This window comes from Macaca mulatta, chromosome 5 (assembly GCF_049350105.2).
Source record: "Macaca mulatta isolate MMU2019108-1 chromosome 5, T2T-MMU8v2.0, whole genome shotgun sequence".
Classification (NCBI taxonomy): domain Eukaryota; kingdom Metazoa; phylum Chordata; class Mammalia; order Primates; family Cercopithecidae; genus Macaca; species Macaca mulatta.
Genome location: NC_133410.1, coordinates 61315589 through 61336062, shown reverse-complemented (window position 1 = coordinate 61336062; position 20474 = coordinate 61315589). Strand labels below are relative to the sequence as shown.

Here is a 20474-nt window from a genome sequence, read left to right as displayed (position 1 = left end):
TGCTGCAGGTGCAGCACTCTCATGGAGAATCTCTGCTAGGGCAGTGCAGAAGGGAAATGTCAGGCGGGAACCCCCACACAGAGTCCCTACTGGGGTACCACCTAGTGGAGCTGTGAGAAGAGGGCCACCGTCCTCCAGACCCCAGAATGGTATATCCACTGACAGCTTACACCATATGCCTGGAAAAGCTGCAGACACTCAACACCAGCCCATGATAGCAGCTGGGAAGAAGGCTGTACCGAGCAGAGCCACAGGGGTTGGAGCTGCCCAAGACCACGGGAACCCAGCTCTTGCATCAGCATGACCCAGAGGCAAGACCTGGAGTCAAAAGAAATCATTTTGGAGCTTTAAAATTTGACTGCCCTGCTGTATTTCGAACTGGCATGGGCCCTGTAGCCCCTTTGTTTTTGGCCAATTTCTCCCATTTGGAATGTCTGTATTTACCCAATGCCTATACCCACATTGTATGTAGGAAGTAACTAGCTTGCTTTGATTTTATAGGCTCATAGGCGGAAGGGACTTTCCTTGTCTCAGATGAGACTTTGGACTATGGACTTTTGAGCTTATCTGAAATAAGACTTTGAAGGACTGTTGGGAAGGCATGATTGCTTTTGAAATGTGAGGACATGAGATTTGGTAGGGGCCAGGGTAGAATGATATGGTTTGGCTGTGTCCCCACCTAGATCTCATTTTGAATTGTAGCTCCCCTAATCCCCACATGTCATGGGAGGTACTCAGTGAGAGGTAATTGAATCATGGGGGTGGGTTTTTCCCATGCTGTTTTTGTGGTAGTGAATATGTCTCATGAGATCTGATGGTTTCATAAAGGGCAGTTCCCCTGCACATGCTCTCTTGCCTGCCACCATGTAAGATGTCACTTTGTTCCTCCTTTGCCTTCTACCATGATTGTGAGGCCTCCCTAGCCATGTGGAACTGTGAGTCCATTAAACCTCTTTTTCTTTATAAATTAACCCAGTCTCAGTTATTTCTTCATAGCAACATGAAAATGGACTAATATATACCCTAAATGTTATTTGCTCTGTGTATGTATTCATATTGAGAATAACTACTCAAATTTAATTGTAGTTAAAATTATTAACTTTTAATCAGACAGTATTCTAGTAAAATAGGTAAATTTTATGGTTAAACTTTCCTTAAACATGGATAATTATTGCACCTAATTTACTAGGTTGTTGTGGAAATGAATAAACTAATACATGTGAAATACATGTCTCATCCTAAGAAGTACGAAACAAATGTTAACTATTGTTATCATTATTTTATTGTTATCACTGTCAATCCATTATTAACAAAAACTCACAGTTTAACAATAAATTGTGTTCTGTTCTACCTATATACCATTCTGGACCAGAATTTGAGACACTAGAAACTTCTTTTCATAGTTTTTCTGGTGTTCCTAATGAATGTGACTACATGCATAAATAAATGAGGAAAGAGATACTTGGGAGGCAAACTCCAAAGTATGACCCATGACTTCTGTTTCTCATTTCTGTTCTACATAATAAAGTTCTGATTGGGATAGACAAAAAGTGCTTCAGACACTCTAAAATATCAGCTGGAGATGAACAGACCAGAATTAGAAACACAACATTCACTAGAACCAAGGTCTCAACTGCCTTATTTCCAGTTTTTTTATTTCACTTAAAAACTTTACTTATTTGGAAACATACAGATTTTGTTGTTCTTTCTTTTCTTCTTCTGCTGCTGCTAGTAATGATACACACATTTGCTTTTTATGGTGTCTTTTTCTCTCAGAAAGATATATGTATTTTCGAAAGCACATCATCATTAAAATACTTTCTCCATTTCAAAATAGGATTTGCAGTATAAATAAGCAAGTATTAAGAGGAAACCTCAAAATTTTCATGGAAAATGTGTATTATGAAAAACTATGGATAAATTTCTAAATTATTTGCACTAAAATAAACTTGTGCTAACTTATCACATGTCTGAACAGGTTCTAGTTTAAGGCACTAAGAGGAATAACATATAAACCTCTCTCTTTTGAAAATTACTCAGTCTCGGGTGTATCTTCATCAGCAATGTAAAGACGAACTAATACAGCTACCATGGGGAACAGTATGGCAATTTTTTTCCAAAAATTAAAAATAGAATGACCATATGATCCAGCAATATCACTTCAGGGGATAAATTCAACTGAACTGAACACACAGTCTTGAAAAGATATGTGTACACTCATATTAATGGCAGCATTATTCACAGTATCTAAAGTGTGGAAGCAATCCAAGTTATATAACAACAGATAAATGAATACATAAAATGTGATACATACATACAATGGGATATTATACAGCCTTACAAAGTAAGGAAATTCTGACATATGCTTCAAAATGGATGAAATTTAAGGGCATTATGCTAAATGCAATAAACTAGTCACAAAATGCAAAATATTATATGATTCCACTTCTATGAAGTATTTAGAGAATTCAAAATTATAGAGACAAAAAGTAGAATGGTGATTGTCTGAGGCTATAGGGAGGTAGAAATGGAAAGTAATTTTTTAATAGGTATAGCATTTCAGTTTTGTAAAATGAAAAGAATTTCTGGAGATGGATGATAGTGATGGTTGCACAAGCATATGAATGTACTTAATACCACTGAACTGTATACTTAAAACATGATTAAGACAGTACATTTTATGTTATGTGTATTTTATCACAAAAAATACTGGAAGAAAAAGTAGGCTATTACAATCTAGATAGTACATCTCAAAACCTGTCAGGCTAATATATATATGTCTTATTTTTCAGTATGACTGAATCTGGAGTTAGATCTCAGTTCAATTATATATTACTGTTTCTTCAATCAATACACGAGAATTTTCAGAAATTATGGAAGATCTGAATCTGTTTACTGATACCTATTTAGGATGACAAAGCACCATAAAACTAATAATAATCTCTTCATACATTTAGTAGTAGTTTAGTATTGCTCAAAAATTAATTCTTTTGAAAGCAAAGTGTTTAAAATGTCTTGTTTTAGAGGCAGAGAATTCAGTCTACCTTAATAAAAAACAAAATTGATTTTTCAATTCCTTTTTTTCGCAATTTCATTGTTATAAGTGACAACAGTGAAGTCTCCCTTTTAAATTGTATTTCTGATCAATCTCTCTATATTTCTAATAGTGTTAAATCATACAGCTTAATTTATTTCCAGTACTCTTTGAAGACAAGAGTTACACTTGACCAATCTCAGTATTTACCACAGCAATCAGTGTAACAACTTAATAGTAGTGCTTCAAAATGCTTTAACTTGGATCAGGATTTCTAGAATTGACGATTCTTAAGTCAAACCTTGAGGCTGAGTTTAGTTTTCAAGGAGGCTGTGACCTCAGGGCATGATTACCTACAAAGGCATCATATCAATTCTGTGCTGTGCTTTTGTTCTTGTTTTAATTATAATTTACCCAGAAGAAAATATTTCAGATGTGCTCAAGCAATATTTTCACAGTCCTTAAAGCATTTCTTTAGTATCTTCAAAAACTTTCATTAGTTATAATGACATCATGGTTTTCATGGCATTGAAAAGAATAGAAAGCATTACTTTTCAGGCCAACAATAGAAAAAGTACTTCCCATGCCTCTTTTATTTTCTGTTTGTCCAGATCTATCCAAAAAGAAATGTACAATTTTCTCTAATTTTTAACTATCTTTAATTTAATCTTTAAAAATTACTATATCAAAGAAGAGATATTTGGGAAAAACTATAATCAAATTGATGTATAAAAAAGAACAAACTGTGACCAGGTGGTACTTATAATAATAAATAAACATGAAAAATTTAACTACAAATAAATATTATTAAAAATATTACTTAAATTTGAAAACACTTTTTTTTTTTTTTTTGGTTTTCTACTTTATTCCAAGATCACATCCTTGGATATTCTTTGTATAAGATAATTAGTCACAAAAGAGAAATACAGATTTAAAAAAATGAAAAAGGCTTGACATATATATGATTCTAGCCATATGAAAATTAGACATGAGATGTGAAAATGATCAAGCACTATGCCAAACCTTCCCTCTTCATCCTGAATAAGCACAAACTGCCTGCCTATTTGAAGAAGGAGGAAAGGTGGATAATGGATCCAATAGCTCAGACCTGGCATAGGCAAGCACACAAAACTAGGTACATTCCGTCAGCTCTCAAGGGGCCACTGCTTGACCACACCTCAGGAAGGTAGCAATGAGGTCAACACTGGTTCTTCCAGACTAATTAAACTGGAGGACTCTCATCATTCTTCATTCTGAAAGGGGCCAATGTCTGCTGCTTTGTTCCTACTCCCTGGAAATTAAAGGGTATAAGGGCTTTAAGCATCTTCCAATCCTGCATTGCCAAAATAGCCTGGTGTAGGTACCTGGAGGTGAAACATTGCTTCAGTCCTTTATTCTTCAGACCTTCTAAGGTCTCAAATCAGCATGTAATCCATGAAGGCACAGCTATCTCTTCTGTCTCATCAATAACACACACAACACCTTCTGTGGACATCTTCCACGGGAGGAAGAGGTGAGAGGCAACAGGTCTTCAGACATCAAGTTCTTTCATTAAAGCTGATATGCAAATGTCAACATGTCAAAATCAGCCCTCAAAAACTTTCTTTTCTAAATCCACTATAAATAGCTAAAAAATAGTATCAAACATTTCATTTACCAGATCGAGCTGTATCACAGCTCATAATCACCAGCCAAATGTTCTCAATCATAGGTATACTGGTTCATAATACCTTTTTAAATGGACTTTTTAAAAAAGTGCCTCTGCAGCTAGACTTACTAAAATAGGCATGGCAAGATTATGTTTTTGAAGGGATCAAATCACAGAGCAAAAGTCTTAAGGCAGGTAACTAGGGCTGTTTTCGTTGTAACTTTGCAGTTGCCCACAAAGACTTCATTTAGTCCTGCTCAAAATCCAACAAAGATAAAATGTCTCTGATATTAACCAGATGTGACTGTCAGAAGTTTTAGAAGAGAGGCTCTCTTTATGGTTCCCAAATTGTGAATGTCAAGCTTCGAAAAACCCCTACCCTACCAGTAAAGATCTCTGTTAGATGCCTCAGGGAGCCCAACAGTGGTGTGAACTGAGGACAAGGCAGGAGGGAGAGTATTTTGACCAGACTTTTCCTGAGTTTATCCAATTTACACTCTATTTTATTAGATAACCTCTAGTGATTTCATTTGAAGGAAGAATTACAAATGTTTAAAAAAAAAAAAAAACTTTGAAAACCTCTGTCCTAGATAAACCCCCTTGATCTTAAAATCAGCCCACAAGGAAATTAATGAGCTAGGTAACCCAGTAGAGCCATTAGCTAGTCAGTTCTTCCACTCACAACCAGTTCCCTCTGATGACAGTCCAGAGGAATTAGCAAGGCGATACTGTTCTAGCAAGTTGAGAAAAATCCAGTTTCTTTAGATTATGAAACACATCACATAAAGCCTATTAACCAAAAAACCTTTATTTTGGCAAACTGTAGATCACAAAATATGATTGTGAGCTGCCACTACTCACAGGGGAGATTTTATGGTATTAGAGAGTAAATGCCAGGACTCTGTGGGAGAAATCTATTTTCATCTGGGATTCTCAGCCAGAAGTGTCTTCCCAAGAAGTGTGTAAAATGCCTGCCATTGTCATGACTCCTGACCACCAGATTCTCATTTCAAAGGTGTAGAAGTAGAGAGGAAAAGCATATCAACACCCTCTAGCCAAAGACCACCAGAAGCACATCTTTAGTTAACAAGCTGGGTTTGTTACACGTTGCTGAGATGAAGAACGTACAGCAGAGGGAACTATGAGCATCTCAGTAAGAGACTGTTGAAAAGAACCTATTATTAACAGCATTTGGGCTTCAGTTGGGTAATTTTGAGAAGAGTCTAAAGAAGTTGGGCATTTTTCTAGATTGGATGCTGTCAGAAAGTGGGGACAGTTCTGTGATTGAATATCTCAATAACTCTTACCTATAATTAGGGCAGACTAGAGCAAGGATAAAACTGTAATTGGTAAAGGATTAGTAGTCACGTATACATGATAATATTGACCAAGAAAAGGAAAGGGTTAATGCTAGACAGAAAAAGACATTGTTCTTGATTGTTCACACTGGGTAGGAAGCATTGTCAATTCTTTGCACAGGAAGCCCTGTTGATTTCAGAAACTCATTGAGTAATATCTATGTCTAGATCATATTCCAGGCCATAGCTCCATACGTCACTCAAGGCATCCTTCTGTCCTCTTTGATAAAGCCTCTGTTAAATTGCCTTTCATGTGATCATTTCATACAATTACCTGGAATAGGTAATGTGATTATTTCAGTCACATTTCTGATGTCCAGAGTGGCCGAAATCAGCTAAGTGTCACCGCCTGTTTCTCAAACTATCTGTGGTGAAGAAACAGTTTTTCTCCCCAGTCAGTTCCAGACTAGTATTTTTGTACATATAAAATAAATACAATTCAATGCATTAAAAACTAACTACTAGAATAATAAAATGAAAAAAGACAGAAAACGCCAACTCATTTTTAAAACTGGTATTATTAGACCCAACAGACATACATTAACTGTCAAAATTGCTATAAAAGTTCCTAAACACTTTGCCTCACTATTGGTATTTGTCTTGTCACAAACCTGAGTCTACATAGCACACTTAAGTAGCACTGGGATTTTTTAATTAAATTAATCATTCTGTTAAATATGTCTGGTGTGCTGCCCATTTCAAACTCACAGAGCATGTGACAAAGCAGCAGAAGAGAAAAAGAGAAGAAATTTCACTCATGGAGAGGGTCTTGCCATGAATTTCCCAACTTAGTGAGGAGTAAATACCTATGGCTACTACCTACGTGCAACAACTTCAAAGAATACATGTAGAAAATTGAATCACTGGAATTCCTTCTATACCAGTCCAATATTAATCTAATGAAATTGATTAAATTTCCCATGCAGGTAGGGTTTCAATGGCATTAACTAACTATACTCGATGGGCAGAGATTTTCTCATCCGTATTTTTAGGCCAGAAGGGGATATACATTCTATTAAGACAACTTGGATTTTATTATAACCCCAGAGCCTCCCAAGACAATGGCTTTATATGCCATCAGGTTAATTCTCTGGCATCGATGTTATCTCAGCATCCATGCTTCCCTCCATAACGTCAAGAAGCCCAAGGCTAAATCCCTACACATAGATAGTTAAAGGACCCAGGTACCAGCTGATCAGCCAAATTTATCCACAATCTCATTCTCACCAATTAAACTTTGAAATGATCTCTTCTAAAGGTTTATTCGATTCAAAGCAATTCTTCAATTTTAAGAAATCCTCCACAACTCAATGAAGCAACTACTGTTTTCCCTCAGTTTATTGATCTGCTTTCCTAAGCCTGCTTCTGATTCTGTACCATCTGCTTCCTTCCTCCTAGCACACAGCTGCTATGAGCTGGAAACTCCAGAAAAGGCTTCCATTTGTGCATGTCCACATCCTCAGCACTGCCTAATAAGGCCAGACCCACCCTTTTCCTGATCAAACTCAACGTCTGGGCCACTTCTCTCTTTTGAAAAATTATGTTCCGTTCATAAAATCTCTCCAGAAGATACCTTCCTTAATCATAATTTACAGTAAACATAATTCATATACTATATAAAATAAATATATAAAAGTTATATATTTAATTATATATAATTATATAAATATTTACATATATTTTGTGTGTCTGTGTGTGTGTGTGTGTGAGTGTGTGTTCTTTTACCAAACATTTTGGACACTTAAATTCTATGGCAAAACTTTACATTTCTGAGCTCCTTGAGGGTGTAACCATGATTATTTCTTTCACTATTTTACAGTGCCCAGAAAAGTGCCCATAACCAGCTTCCTGCAAATTTTTTAAATTTATTAGTTAATGGATCAAAGAATGGAGCAAATGAATACTTGTACAAGTTTTATACACACACACATATACACATATATTACACTGACATATACATGATATAGTTAACACTGTATCTTAAAAATTAGAAACTAAATAATACCAATAATTTCCATTCACACTTCATATCTATTTTCCTCTTCCTTGTAACAACTTGCTATTGCTCCATATTTCTATATCTATGATTAAATAATTTGACATGTACAGTAAGAAAAACACTGATTATTTGGTCAGGTTTAAAAATCACTGCAATAATGCATTAAAATGATTTCCTTGCCTTTTGCCTGCCCTAAACTGATTTTCAAGCCAATACCCCAAGTTTCAAATCTTAACCGAGGAAATAAAAAGTAAATAATTTCTTATGCTATAAAATTTAAAAATAACACTAAATTAAGATCTATACTCAAGATGGTGTACTTGAAAGTGTTAATATATTTTATATAATGTATTTCCTTTTATATCTTAGTATTGAATCATAGCTCTCTGAGTCAATATCTTGAATCTTGTTTAGTCTTCTAGAAAGTACTTTCTTATTGTTTTTATTCAATGATTTAACTTAATCCAGTTCTATTCAACCTTTCATGCAGAATGAGAGGAATCTGAGAGATTCTTTACGGTTTGGAACCCCAGAAAGTAGTCCATCACCAACTGTGAAGTATAATCCTAAACTAGTGGTGTTCATGTTGCAGAAGTAGACCTGCTGCATGCATGTCATACAGTTTTCTGTGCTGGTTTTTACAACCCTACAGAACATAAAGAGTCAGTACAAGCTTGCAAAAATAAACTAAAACATGATGAACTCACCAGCACTTGGTAAAACATTGTATCTTAACTCCATTGTGTTGAAGTTATACATAAAGAGGACAATAGCAGAATATTCAAGGTATCACAGGAGGATCAGCCAAGGTATTATAGAATAATTATAATCAGGAATGAAAGAAATATTTCGAGAACTCCCGGAAGCAGTGACAAAACAAAAGTAACAGCTCTGAACTCCCAAGAAACAGCAGCCTGATAACCACAGAAATAAAAATGGTTGCTCTTTTGTAATAAAGACTTGGAATCAGCTGTATATGGAAGAGGCATAAACACTAACATGCCTTTCAAATAACAACTGGAGATACAAAACAAATAAAAATAGTTCACCTCTACAGAGTGTGTACAGTAGGGCTGGTTACTATTGACCTCAACCACAAAACTGAAAAGCAACATATGGGTATTGAATTTGAAAATGAAGAATCAAAGCCACCACACAGAAAGTATTGCACCTTGCGTTCATAAAGTAATGCTACTTGGACAAATTCTGACAGAATCTGCTCATTTCCCACGTTAGCATTCTGTGAGGAAGCTAAAGAATACTTTCAAAATATTTTCTTTATGAAGATATCCAAAGTTTCCACATAAGGAGTAAAATACTGTCATTTTGAAGGAACCTATGCTTCTTTGGAAAGTTTTCAGAACACTTCGAACAAAATAAGGAAATAAAATCCTCAAATGTAATACAAGGAAAAACATTAACCAAAAAAAAAATGCTTAAATATTTATCTTTTGTTTCTTGGAATAATGTCGTCTTCACATTATTCCAAGAAACAAAATTGTCACAAAGCCAAAATACACATCTTTGACAGCAAAATGCTTTCTAGTGTCTTTTTCTGAACTTAAAATGTAACATAACAACGAAGCCTCCTTTCCACCTCCACCTTCCAAACTATGCAGAAGCCATGGCTGCACTCCCAGCACCTGCAAACTCATATGCCCAAAACGGAAGGAGCCTTACCAGACCATCACAGTTGCTGATGGCAACAGAGGTTCCTGGAATATCCACGATGTCACCAACATAAGCACAGTTAGTCTGCAAAGGCTCTGTTTTCCGGATTCTATCCGTAGCACTTCCTGGCTGATGGTTGTTAATGGGATCGGTTATATTCCCAGGTACCAGAGATGTCTCACGCCACTCCACAACAGCCCCAGGAGCTACTAGTTGAGTGTTGGGCTTTAGTCGCAGATGAAAATCTTTTCCAAATGCTGTGATATTAAAAAACAACTGCTCAGGGTTGGAAGACACGTCCCTCGCTGACCTCTTTTTGTGACTCGCAGAAAGAGTATGGGAGAGATAGTGTCCTTCTAGATTTGTGCTGACTGGAGTCACCAGCTCATATTCTCTATATCTCTTTATTGGTAAATCTGTGGGGTGAAAAACAGAATTGTCAAACCCTGCATAATGAGAGAACACAGGAGAACATAACACGGACAAAAAGTGCCCACCTCACAAGACCATACCTCAATGTGCATAATAAAGACATTCCTGAATCAGCTCATAAATGTAAAATTTTGAGAACAAAAATCATTTCTCAAACGCACTTAAGTAACCCTGTGTTCAATGAGTCATTTTTAAATTAAAACAGTATTAAAATTACATTGTAAATATTCACATCTCATTAACACATTTGCAAACACAAATATAATGTGTCCATAAACTATAAATGTCTTGCTTAAAATCAAGGCATACCCTCAATTAATTTATTATTGGCATAACTGACATCTGCTAAAAACTTTTAACAAGGTTATTATGTAAAAAACAAATTTCTGATTGTTTTCATTTTTTCCTTGTAGAAATCCTGGAATTTAGACTAATTACAATAACTACATTACATGAGTCTGTAATGTATATACTGTAGCTTACAATGCTATAATTTATACACATTTTTTCCACCATAATAACCCTAAAAACCATACTTTACAGGTGAGAAAACTGAGATATAGGGGTAAGAGGTCCTATGTCCAAGGTCAAACAACTGCAGAGCCTGAATATAAATCCAAGTGGTACTCCTAAGCCCATATATTCTATCCTACCATGCTTTCCTCCATAAACCTCCATTTTTAGAAAACTAGAAGAATGGGTAAAGAAGACATAATAATCTTTAAATCAAATATGCAGGTACCGGTTAGTCAAGAGGTAACAGTATTCTCATTTTGCGCCTTATTCCTTAAGTGGGACAGATATCTATTTGAATATGAAAGTGTATTTGGGACCCACCTTACAATATGGGTAGCCACTTACATGTTAAGCTGAATTTCACAATTAGCACTTAATTCCCCTGGCTTAGCCAAATACGAGTATTTTGTCTATCAAAATGCAAACACCCTTGGGAAAGAGAACAGATTACAGGAACCATTATAGGAATGATTTTAAGACCACAGGACAATGGATACTAGAGAAGGAAACAAGCAGCAGGGCAGTAAGGGGAAAAAAAAAGAAGGCGGCATAGGAAGGGAAATCTAAAAACATGAACTAAAACGTTTCCCACTTTCACACTTCTAGCCTTACGCTAATCCTATAGTGTGTTAGAGTGCCCTAAAAAATGATATGATTCACAAAACTCCTCACCTATGGAAATCACAAGTTTTGTCATCCAATAATGTATTTAGAGCATGAGATCTGTAAAGGAACCCACATCTTATGCTCATAAAGTATTCTTGCAGAATCACTGTTTTCATTATTTTCCTGCTTTTTAAAAACCTCAGGCAATATGTGAAATACCAGAAGACAAATAAAGGTGTTTACTTGTGCAACATGTTAATTCTTTCTGTGTATGTTTGTTATAATTATGCCTCTTAAAATTACCAATGTATTTAAAAGAACTATCTCATTTTATTAAATGAATACAGCAAGAAACACTTGTAAATATTTACTAGCCAAAGAAGTAGTCAGGACTGTATTATGAGTCAAGTGAAGCCTGATTGCAAAACTGGTGGCCAGACAGTGCAATCCCTGCTGAACTAGACTAGGCACCAGCAGAAACACAGACTTGGTCTTCCAAGAAGGTTGTGAGGAAGATTTGGTCTTCCTCCGTGGTGAATACTTTTATAAACTCTAGTTTAGAGAGAAAAAACAACTCAAAATTTAAGAGAATGAGCACAAGTGTCACGGGTGCAGAGTGACAGGGTGGAAAGTTTCTAAAGTAAGGAGATGAATCAAGCTCTTGTATGTGTACTGACAAAATCTAGCCCAAATTAACTATAAATGTCTTAAAGATAAAGAACTCCCCACTCAACTTGGTACTCCCAATATCATCATACAAGATTTTTTATGTGTCAGGGTGTCTTGTCAGTTGGATTTGTTTGATGCATATTAAGTTAGTAATACAGGTAACCAAAGAACATTGGCCCTATCTAAGCTGCTACACACACTGACTTACAAGACACATTATCCAGGCCCATGAGTGTCTGGCTGTCCCAATAATCTCAGTGATAGCTTTTTCTCTAACCATCTGTTGACTGTTTCAAGGGAAAGAGGAAGCAGTGCTTAATTTCAGTGTACGGATTTCCCAATTCCACTGAAGGGAATTCACACAACCAAAGTCTAAATCAGTATATTGTACTGATGCCTGGATTAAGTGACTAGAGAACAAGAACATTTAGAAAAATGCAGGGAGGCTTCTCCATACCCAACAGGATACTCAGCGGCTTATACATACAGTAAGCCATACATCCTACATGTATGTTCCATTTTTCCACTGTCAGGTAATATGTTCTAAATTTTTATTCAAAATAAGAATGGTATGTTTCTATAAAGCTTTATTTTCTCTAATGCTAAATAATAAATCATTCCTAAAAAGTACGCATAATAAACATTTCTTTCTTTCTTTTTTTTTTTTTTTTTTTTTTGAGACGGAGTTTTTGCTCTTGTTGCCCAGGCTGGAGTGCAATAGTGCGATCTCAGCTCACCGCAACCTCCACCTCCTAGGTTCAAGCAATTCTCCTGCCTCAGCCTTCCCAAGTATCTGGGATTATAGGCATGCGCCACCAAGTCAGGCTAATTGTGTGTGTGTGTGTGTTTGTGTGTGTGTGTGTGTGTGTGTGTGTAAGTAGAGATGGGGTTTCTCCGTGTGGGTCAGGCTGGTCTCGAACTCCTGACCTCAGGTGAATTGCCCACCTCAGCCTCCCTAAACATTTCTTAAATTAAATGCTTGAATGAGTCATTTTTCTATTGGGAATTAAGGTAACGAGGAAAAAGATACGATTGGCAACCCTCTGGATTACCATCTCCTGGGTGGTAGTTAATGGAACTGACAAAGGAACTACCCAGTCACCTGCCATTTATTAGCAGAAAAAGCTCCAAGCTCTATGATTTGTGTTTGAGAATATATCATCTCTAATACAACAATCATAGTAGGTAAATCCTATTACCTCTACTTTATAAATGAGAAAGCAGACCTAGAAGGCTTGACACATACAAGCAAAGAATCAAAGGAAAATTCCAATTCTCATCATTTTGACTCTGAAGACCATGCTCCTATGCTCTCATTCACTTCTGAATAGATGGAGCATCTTGCTGTCAAATTCTAATTTAAGAGCTGATTTATAAAAGAGAACTACCACAAGAATTACAATGTTCTACCCACCTGCAGCCAGTCAACCAATTTTTCCTCTAGCGTAGCATCAAAAATTTCTGTAAAAGACTCTTAAATTCTAGGTTTTGGAAGGAGAAACTGGGAGGAGGGGCAGAAGCTCAAAGCAATCAAAGCATTTTAATTTCAGATTACAATCACAGAAGTAAACCAAATTATATCCAAGGTTCATTTACTGCATTCATAATTTTCACATTTTACAGGCCCAAGTACTTTCACAAAGCAGGAAAGCCTATGGTTATTGAATGAACTGCAGAGTCAGAAAGCAATAAGTTGGGTCCACTTGTGATCTTCAGCAAGTTCTTTATTTTCTCTTAGGCTCTGTTCCCTCAACTGCTAACTGGAAGTTAGTGACAGTTCCAACTTCATAGGTTTGGTGAGAGTTTTACATAAGATCATGTAGAAGATTCAATAAATATCAGCTATTACTAATTTAAGTGTAAGTTAGCCACTCATTAAAATAATGTTGTAGTTCATCTTTAAAGTTAGAAACTATAAAATTGTTAGATGAGGTGGCGGAGGGGCCACAGTAATAGGTATGTGAAGGTTTTTGTGGGCCGTAAGTTCCACAGGCACAGAGGACTATAAATTCTATTACTAGTAGCTTATTACTCAAACATGACCCAATGCAGTGATTTAGCCACAACCCACTGCTATCAGTGCACATATAGTCCATCTCCCTCCTAGTACTATGGATGAATTGTCTGTCATCTCATCTAAGAGTAAACCCTCTACTAGTGCACAACATTCTAGCCCTTCTTGCCTTTTCAAGAACAACTGCCTTTTCAGCAATGTCCTCTCTCTCTTTCCTCATCAAGTTTCCCCACATCAAGTTTCCCTACATCAAGTTTCCCCACATAACTAGACCATTCCCACCAACAGATAAAGAAGCTGACATCCTATCTCCCATCTTTGACAAAAAAATATTTTGGATGACATCCCTCCCTCTAGGTAATTTTTTCACTCCCCTTGAGGGCAAAAAGCTTCAGAACATTGACTCTATTAGGTGTCTCCAATTCCACTCTTTCCATTCTTCCTCCTTCTTGAACACATTCCAATCAGCTTCTTTTGGAGTCACGAGTGATCACATGTTGCTGAAGTCAATGGCCAAGAATTGATCTTTTTACTTTTCATGTCAGGAGCACCTGACCCAGTTTATTTCTCTTTCCTTCTCAAAATATTTTCTTTATTTAGCTTCCAGGTCATCATTCTCTCATTATCTCACTGGTCTCACCTTCTCATGCTCCTTTACCGGTGTCCCAGTGTTTCCATGGCCTGGAAACAATAAAATGTCACAAGACCTGATCCATGGACTCTTCTCTTCTGTGTCTGCCCTCTGGAGCTGGTGAGCTCCTCCTATCTTAAGACTGGATGCCTTCACAACTGTGTATCTCTAGCCCCAGTTTTAGCTGTGAGTTCTTCTCTAGTAAATCCAATTGCTATGGAGTCCTACAATGTAGATATTCACAAGGCATCTCAACTTATCATTTCCAAACGTAAACTCCCAATCTTCCTGCTCTCATATCTGCTCCTCCTTTCCCATGTCAGTAAGTAGCAACTCTATACTTTCAGTTACTCAGAGCAAAAATTTGATTAAAACCATCCTTAACCCTTCATGTACTACAAACTCAATCTTTTACCAATTTTGTTGATCCTAGCTTCCATATACATCCAGATTCTGACCACTCCTCACCACCTCCTGGCTACTACTGTAGTCCGAGCCAACATCATCTCAATTTTGAATGTGCTTCTAAACTGTTCTCCTTGCTTCTGCTCTTCCCCTTAATGGATTATCCTCAAAATAGAGTCAGAATAATTAAAGTGTCACATCTTATCACTCTTCTCCTCAAACCCATCCCACTCAAAGTAAAATGGCTCACAAAGTCCCAGGGCTTGAAGCTGGAGATTCTCACATCTCAAAGTTTTTGTACTTGCTGATTCCTCTGCCAAAGGATCTTCCTCTCAGCTGCCTGGCTTACTCTCTCAATTGCTTCAGACCTTTGCTTAAAAGTGACCCTCTCGGTGAAGTCTTTCCTGACCACTAGCAACCATCTTACCCTCTGTCCCCTTCTGTGTTTTATCTTTCTCCATAAATCTTGTCACCATCTGACATCCTATAAATTTTACTTATATGTTTATTAATATATTTTTATATCTACCAGCATATATACTTCATGAAGGCAGGAGATTTTATCTGTTCTCTTCACCTCATTTCCCCACTGCCTAAAAAAGAACTTGAAGTTACTCAATAAACATCCATGAATGAAGAAATGAAGAAATGAGTGAACGAAAGAGAGCAGTTTGAGCCAGAAGGGGTATGTGAAATTAGCATGCATCTTCTTTTGGCTAAATAGTCATTTTATCACCAAGCCATTAATGATGGCAAACTGCACCAGCCATGTACCTCTAAAGCCAGAATTTTGCTTGCAAAGCTTGTGTATATTTCTCACGGTTCCTGCTGCCCTATAAACCAAACATTTCTTAGTATCCAGGTCTTACCTTTTAAGCTACCAAAAACAAGAAATGGATCTAATCATTAAAACAGACCTCCTGTAAGGCAGACGCAGAGCCCCGCATTCTTAGGAGCAGGCAGCAGGAAATTAGCCCCCACTCTGCAATCTCTTTGGATATTCATAGAATTTTAACTATACAGGTCAAAAATTTAAAAGAGCCAAAAGTCAGGGTCCCTAATCCCTGCTCTTTCTTACAGTTCAGGCATCTCAAGTAGATGGGATTATTTTTTCTCAAGTTAGTGGTAGAGAGCCTTTAACCTGCTCCTGCTCTCTGGAAAGGAAGGTTTTTCTCTGAGTACTCCAGGCTTCTCTCTATCCCTTCACTCACCCTTCCCTGGTGAAGAAGAGTGAATTATGTGGTTGGGAAGTCTGGGAAGCATAAGAAATTTGCAAACCTCAGCACCTCCTCCTCATTCTGCTTCCTGGGAATGAGCCTGATAAGGGGTACATGTTCTCCTTAGCCAGGGGCAGCCCTGCTCTGGACTGATGAGGCCTGACAAGTACAGGGTGGAGTATTGGTAGCCAGTGCACTTGCCTGTCAAAAGTGGGAGCCTCATTCTCCACTTCAGCCTTTGCTGTAAAAGATACTTTCTTTTTACCTACGTCTTCAGTTTTTCTATTTCTCAACTTGTTCAGAAGCTAGGCAAGCAAGAAGGGTATTTTTTATTCAGGATCTCCTCAGTAACTTCAACTACCCCCAAGAAAAACTGTTGTCACATCTCCACTGGCAGCCTAATTATAACGTAAAAAAAATTTCTTGTCAAAGAATTCTCTTTTATCTAAATTCCTCACTCTAGAGTTTAATGTAATGCCTTCTTCCTCCTTGTACTGTGTAAAATAACCACATTTTTGTATATATGTGCATGAGTGTATTTGTGATATGCATATAAATTTGTGCAGACATATGCAGTTAATATGCACAACCTACATCAAAAGCTTTAAAGGAGGCGATGTTCGTTGTTTCAATATACTTAAACATTTTTTACTTTCTATGTTAATGTCAACCATGTTAGATTTTCCTAGTGGTTTCCAAACTTTAATCATTATCCCTTTACACATATCTGTGTTTTAGCATGATACTCTGCACATAGTAAACCCTCAATAAATATAGGTTAAAAGAAAAGTTCCCTTAAACTATAACATGAACGGCTCTGTTCTCTATTGAGAATAACTTGTCTTACTCTCTCTTCATCCTTAATATATCTAAACCAAACTGAATGTTCACCTATTTAGCTTGCCCTCCTGACTTCGCTATTTCTGTTCATGAAGTGCTGATTCTCCCAAATCAGGCTAGAGAGCTATTTTATACATGTCTTATAACTTTCCCCCATATGACATCATTCAAGTCCTACTGCTTTTTCTTTAGCAATTTCTCTCAAACTAACCCATTTTCTTCTAATCGCTTTTAAGATCTCATCACCTCACACTGAAAAGCTGTAACTACCAAGTCCAAATTCCCCACACAGAATTTCTCACTACTAAATGTTATATAAATTATACCAAAATAGTGTCTAAATTGCTGTCAGGAAAATTATTTTAAAGGTCCAGATTGAAAATACCTAGGTTCTACCACTTACTACCTTAGTGATTTGGGTCACTACATTAGTTCTTATCTGTAGATTACAGGTAATAGTATTAACTTCATAGGCTTGTTGTAAAATTTAAACGAGCTAATCAATTCACAGTGCTTACAACACTGTCTGGCACATAGTAAATATTCAATAAATGCTGGCAATTAATGTCACTATGTTATTCCATCTAACTAGGCTCAATAGCTCACCATTACTTTAGGATAAAAGATAAAGATTCACAAAATCTGTATAAAGTAGAAAACAGAAAATCAGAGACTAAGTAACTTAACCCAAATAAAAATGTAGGTTTTGTATTTTAAAGCCCTCTGCACTCTGCCCCTTATTTCTTTTCAATTTCATCTCTCATATTAGCCTACTGAAACATTCTGTCTAATGTGCTCACAAGACCTGGCTTAAGCATGCCTACCCTCACAGCCCCACTCTGCAGCATCACTACAGTAGAGGACCACTGTTTTCTCTCCACCAAGGCAAACTGAATTGGGCCCCCAAGGCCTATCTCAAACCCTATCTTTTCCAAGAAACCTTCCTGGCAACTTATCCACAGAGTACAGACCTCCTGGCCTGAGCTTCCACAGTACTCCCTGTCAAGTCATTTAACAAAAGCAATGTCTGTACAAAAGTTTTTTAAAAATCCCTGTGGGAGAAGAGTTATATGCTTATGTTTCATCCTTTCAGAAACTATAAGCTCTTTGGGGCAGAAGTATAATACCTTAACTGTGTTCAAATGCTTGATATGGTTTGGATCTGTGTCCCCACTGAAATCTCATGTCAAATTATAATCTCCACATGTTAGAGAAGCCTGGTAGGGGTGATTGAATCACGGGGATGGACCTCCCTTTTGCTATTCTCGTGACAGTGAATGAGTTCTCATGAGATATGGTTGTTTAAAGGTGTGTAGCACTTTCTCCTTAGGTCCCTCTCTCCAAGTGCCACATGAAGATGTGCTTGCTTCCCCTTCACCCTTCCACAATGATTGTAAGTTTCCTGAGGTCTCCCCTGGCATGCCTCCTGTATACCTGTGGAATTGTGATTCAATTAAACCTCTTTTCTTCATAAATTACCCAGTCTCAGGTAATTCTTTACATCAATGGCAAAACCCGCAATTACTTTTGCACCAACCTAAGAGCAGTATGAGAACAGACTAACACATAGCCTTAGTGTACATTACAGGAAGGAAGGAAGGAAGGAAGGAAGGAAGGAAGGAAGGAAGGAAGGAAGGAAGGAAGGAAGGAAGGAAGGAAGGGAAGTCGGTCGGTCTAACCGATGGCTCTGTCTGGAAGTGGAGTTTCAGAGATTGCTCTGTGTGGGGGCTGGTAAGGTGCACTGTATGACAGACACAGTGGCCCATGCTCTAGGATCATCTTAACTCCTTTACATGTTCAGCCAGATATGCTACAGCTTGAAACAGACATCTTAGTTTCCTTCTAAGTATGTAGCAGAATAAGACACAAATATCCCCTAGGGGATACCAGATGTCCCCAATACATTGCAAAGGCCACACTATAGAACTGTAAAAGAACAAAAGTCTTCAGTAGTACAGTCAACGTTGCAAAGACCTTAAGCAACTTCAGTATAAATCTCTCATATGTCACACAAATTTTTAAGGGTCTAATTAATACCAAAGCTACCCCAGGCACATAGAATATTGAAATGCTTGTGATTGATGCAATATGGCTTACAGTTCCGAAGCAAGGAAGAGATTTGGGTATGATGGTTGAGCACTAAAGTTCTGGAGTCAGAAAGCATTGCATTTGAATTCTAGTTCCTGACTGATGCACTCTTTGCCATCTTACAAGCAAATTCTGAAAATTAAGGCTCACAGAGGCTACCTTAAAAACAGAAACAATAATGGAAACCAAATCAGGTGAAGTATACAAAGGACCTGGCCCATCTAACAAAACTTTAATAAATGAAAAGTGAGCTGTTATCATCACCATCATCACCTCTTAGCTACAGCTATAGAAAAAGAAAGTCCGTTTCAGATTCTTTCCAAGTCCTAGTACCTAGTACCTAGACCTCTCTCCCCTATAATCCCATCCAGCCTGATGTGATACAGTTAGAAGGACCTTAAATTCCACATCAACAGAGGGCCTAAAATCCAATCTGGCTGTAACAATCCATGCCCCATTACCCAATCTAAAAAACTGGAATTCTCTCCCAAAAAGTGGCTGGTTATCTACTATGAAGAGGCAGTTCACACGGGCAATTTATTTTATCAGGTATAAATTCTCAGTATGCAATAATCTGGCCTCAAGAATGAAATCGAATAAGCATTTTCAAGATCAGCTAAAGAAGCAGCTCCAACAACAACATTTCCAAATCCTGAGCCAAGAGTAAGAGAATGACTTTCATCAGAAATGATGGGAGCCAGCTGCTCCAGGAAAGATGCAAGCAGGGTGAAGGATGGACATTAAAGAGGACGCCAAATGCCAAAGGGCTCAGCAAAGCTATAAACACTTAAGGGGAAGGGGACACATCTTCTCTCAAAAGCAATTAAAAATTAATTGTGACACATGCTGAAATTCTGAACACAGTCAAATTCTTTTCTCCTCACTTCAAACCCTCTAGGCTCTTATCACCACAAGGTCGACGCCCTCTTTGGTGTGTCTTTTATTTTAATTGCAAATCTATTTTCATAGTATAATATTTTTATGAAGCTATCTGAAAACTAAAGGTGATTGCTTTTTTATTCATTATTAAGAACGAACGAATAGTTGTGTACTTAAATTCTTCTAATTTTTAGAAATCTGGCTTTTTAATAAATATTTGTTGCAATTGCACAATATTTATGTTCAAAAAAGCCATTTAGGAAAGAACAACACATTCTTTAGTGTACTAGAACATGAAATCAGGTAAGAGAACATATTACAAAAAAAGAAAAAGCACGCTTTGAAGAAAGATATCCAAGAATTTTATTTGCTACATCTTAAAATGACCAAATAATTAATAACAAAATAAGTTAAAAAGATTTTGTTTTTAAGTGAAGCCCAAATGCCAAAATTTTAACATTCCAATC

General features: G+C 37.0%; 1 protein-coding gene across 1 annotated transcript in view; it reads right to left on the bottom strand.

The window, feature by feature from the left end:
• ADAMTS3 (ADAM metallopeptidase with thrombospondin type 1 motif 3) overlaps positions 1-20474 on the bottom strand; it is a 287705-nt gene that overhangs the window by 256934 nt on the left and 10297 nt on the right. Inside the window, exon 3 of the mRNA XM_015138553.3 lies at positions 9720-10126. Coding sequence (XP_014994039.3) covers positions 9720-10126 — 407 coding nt within the window. The remainder of the gene's footprint in view (positions 1-9719; positions 10127-20474) is intronic.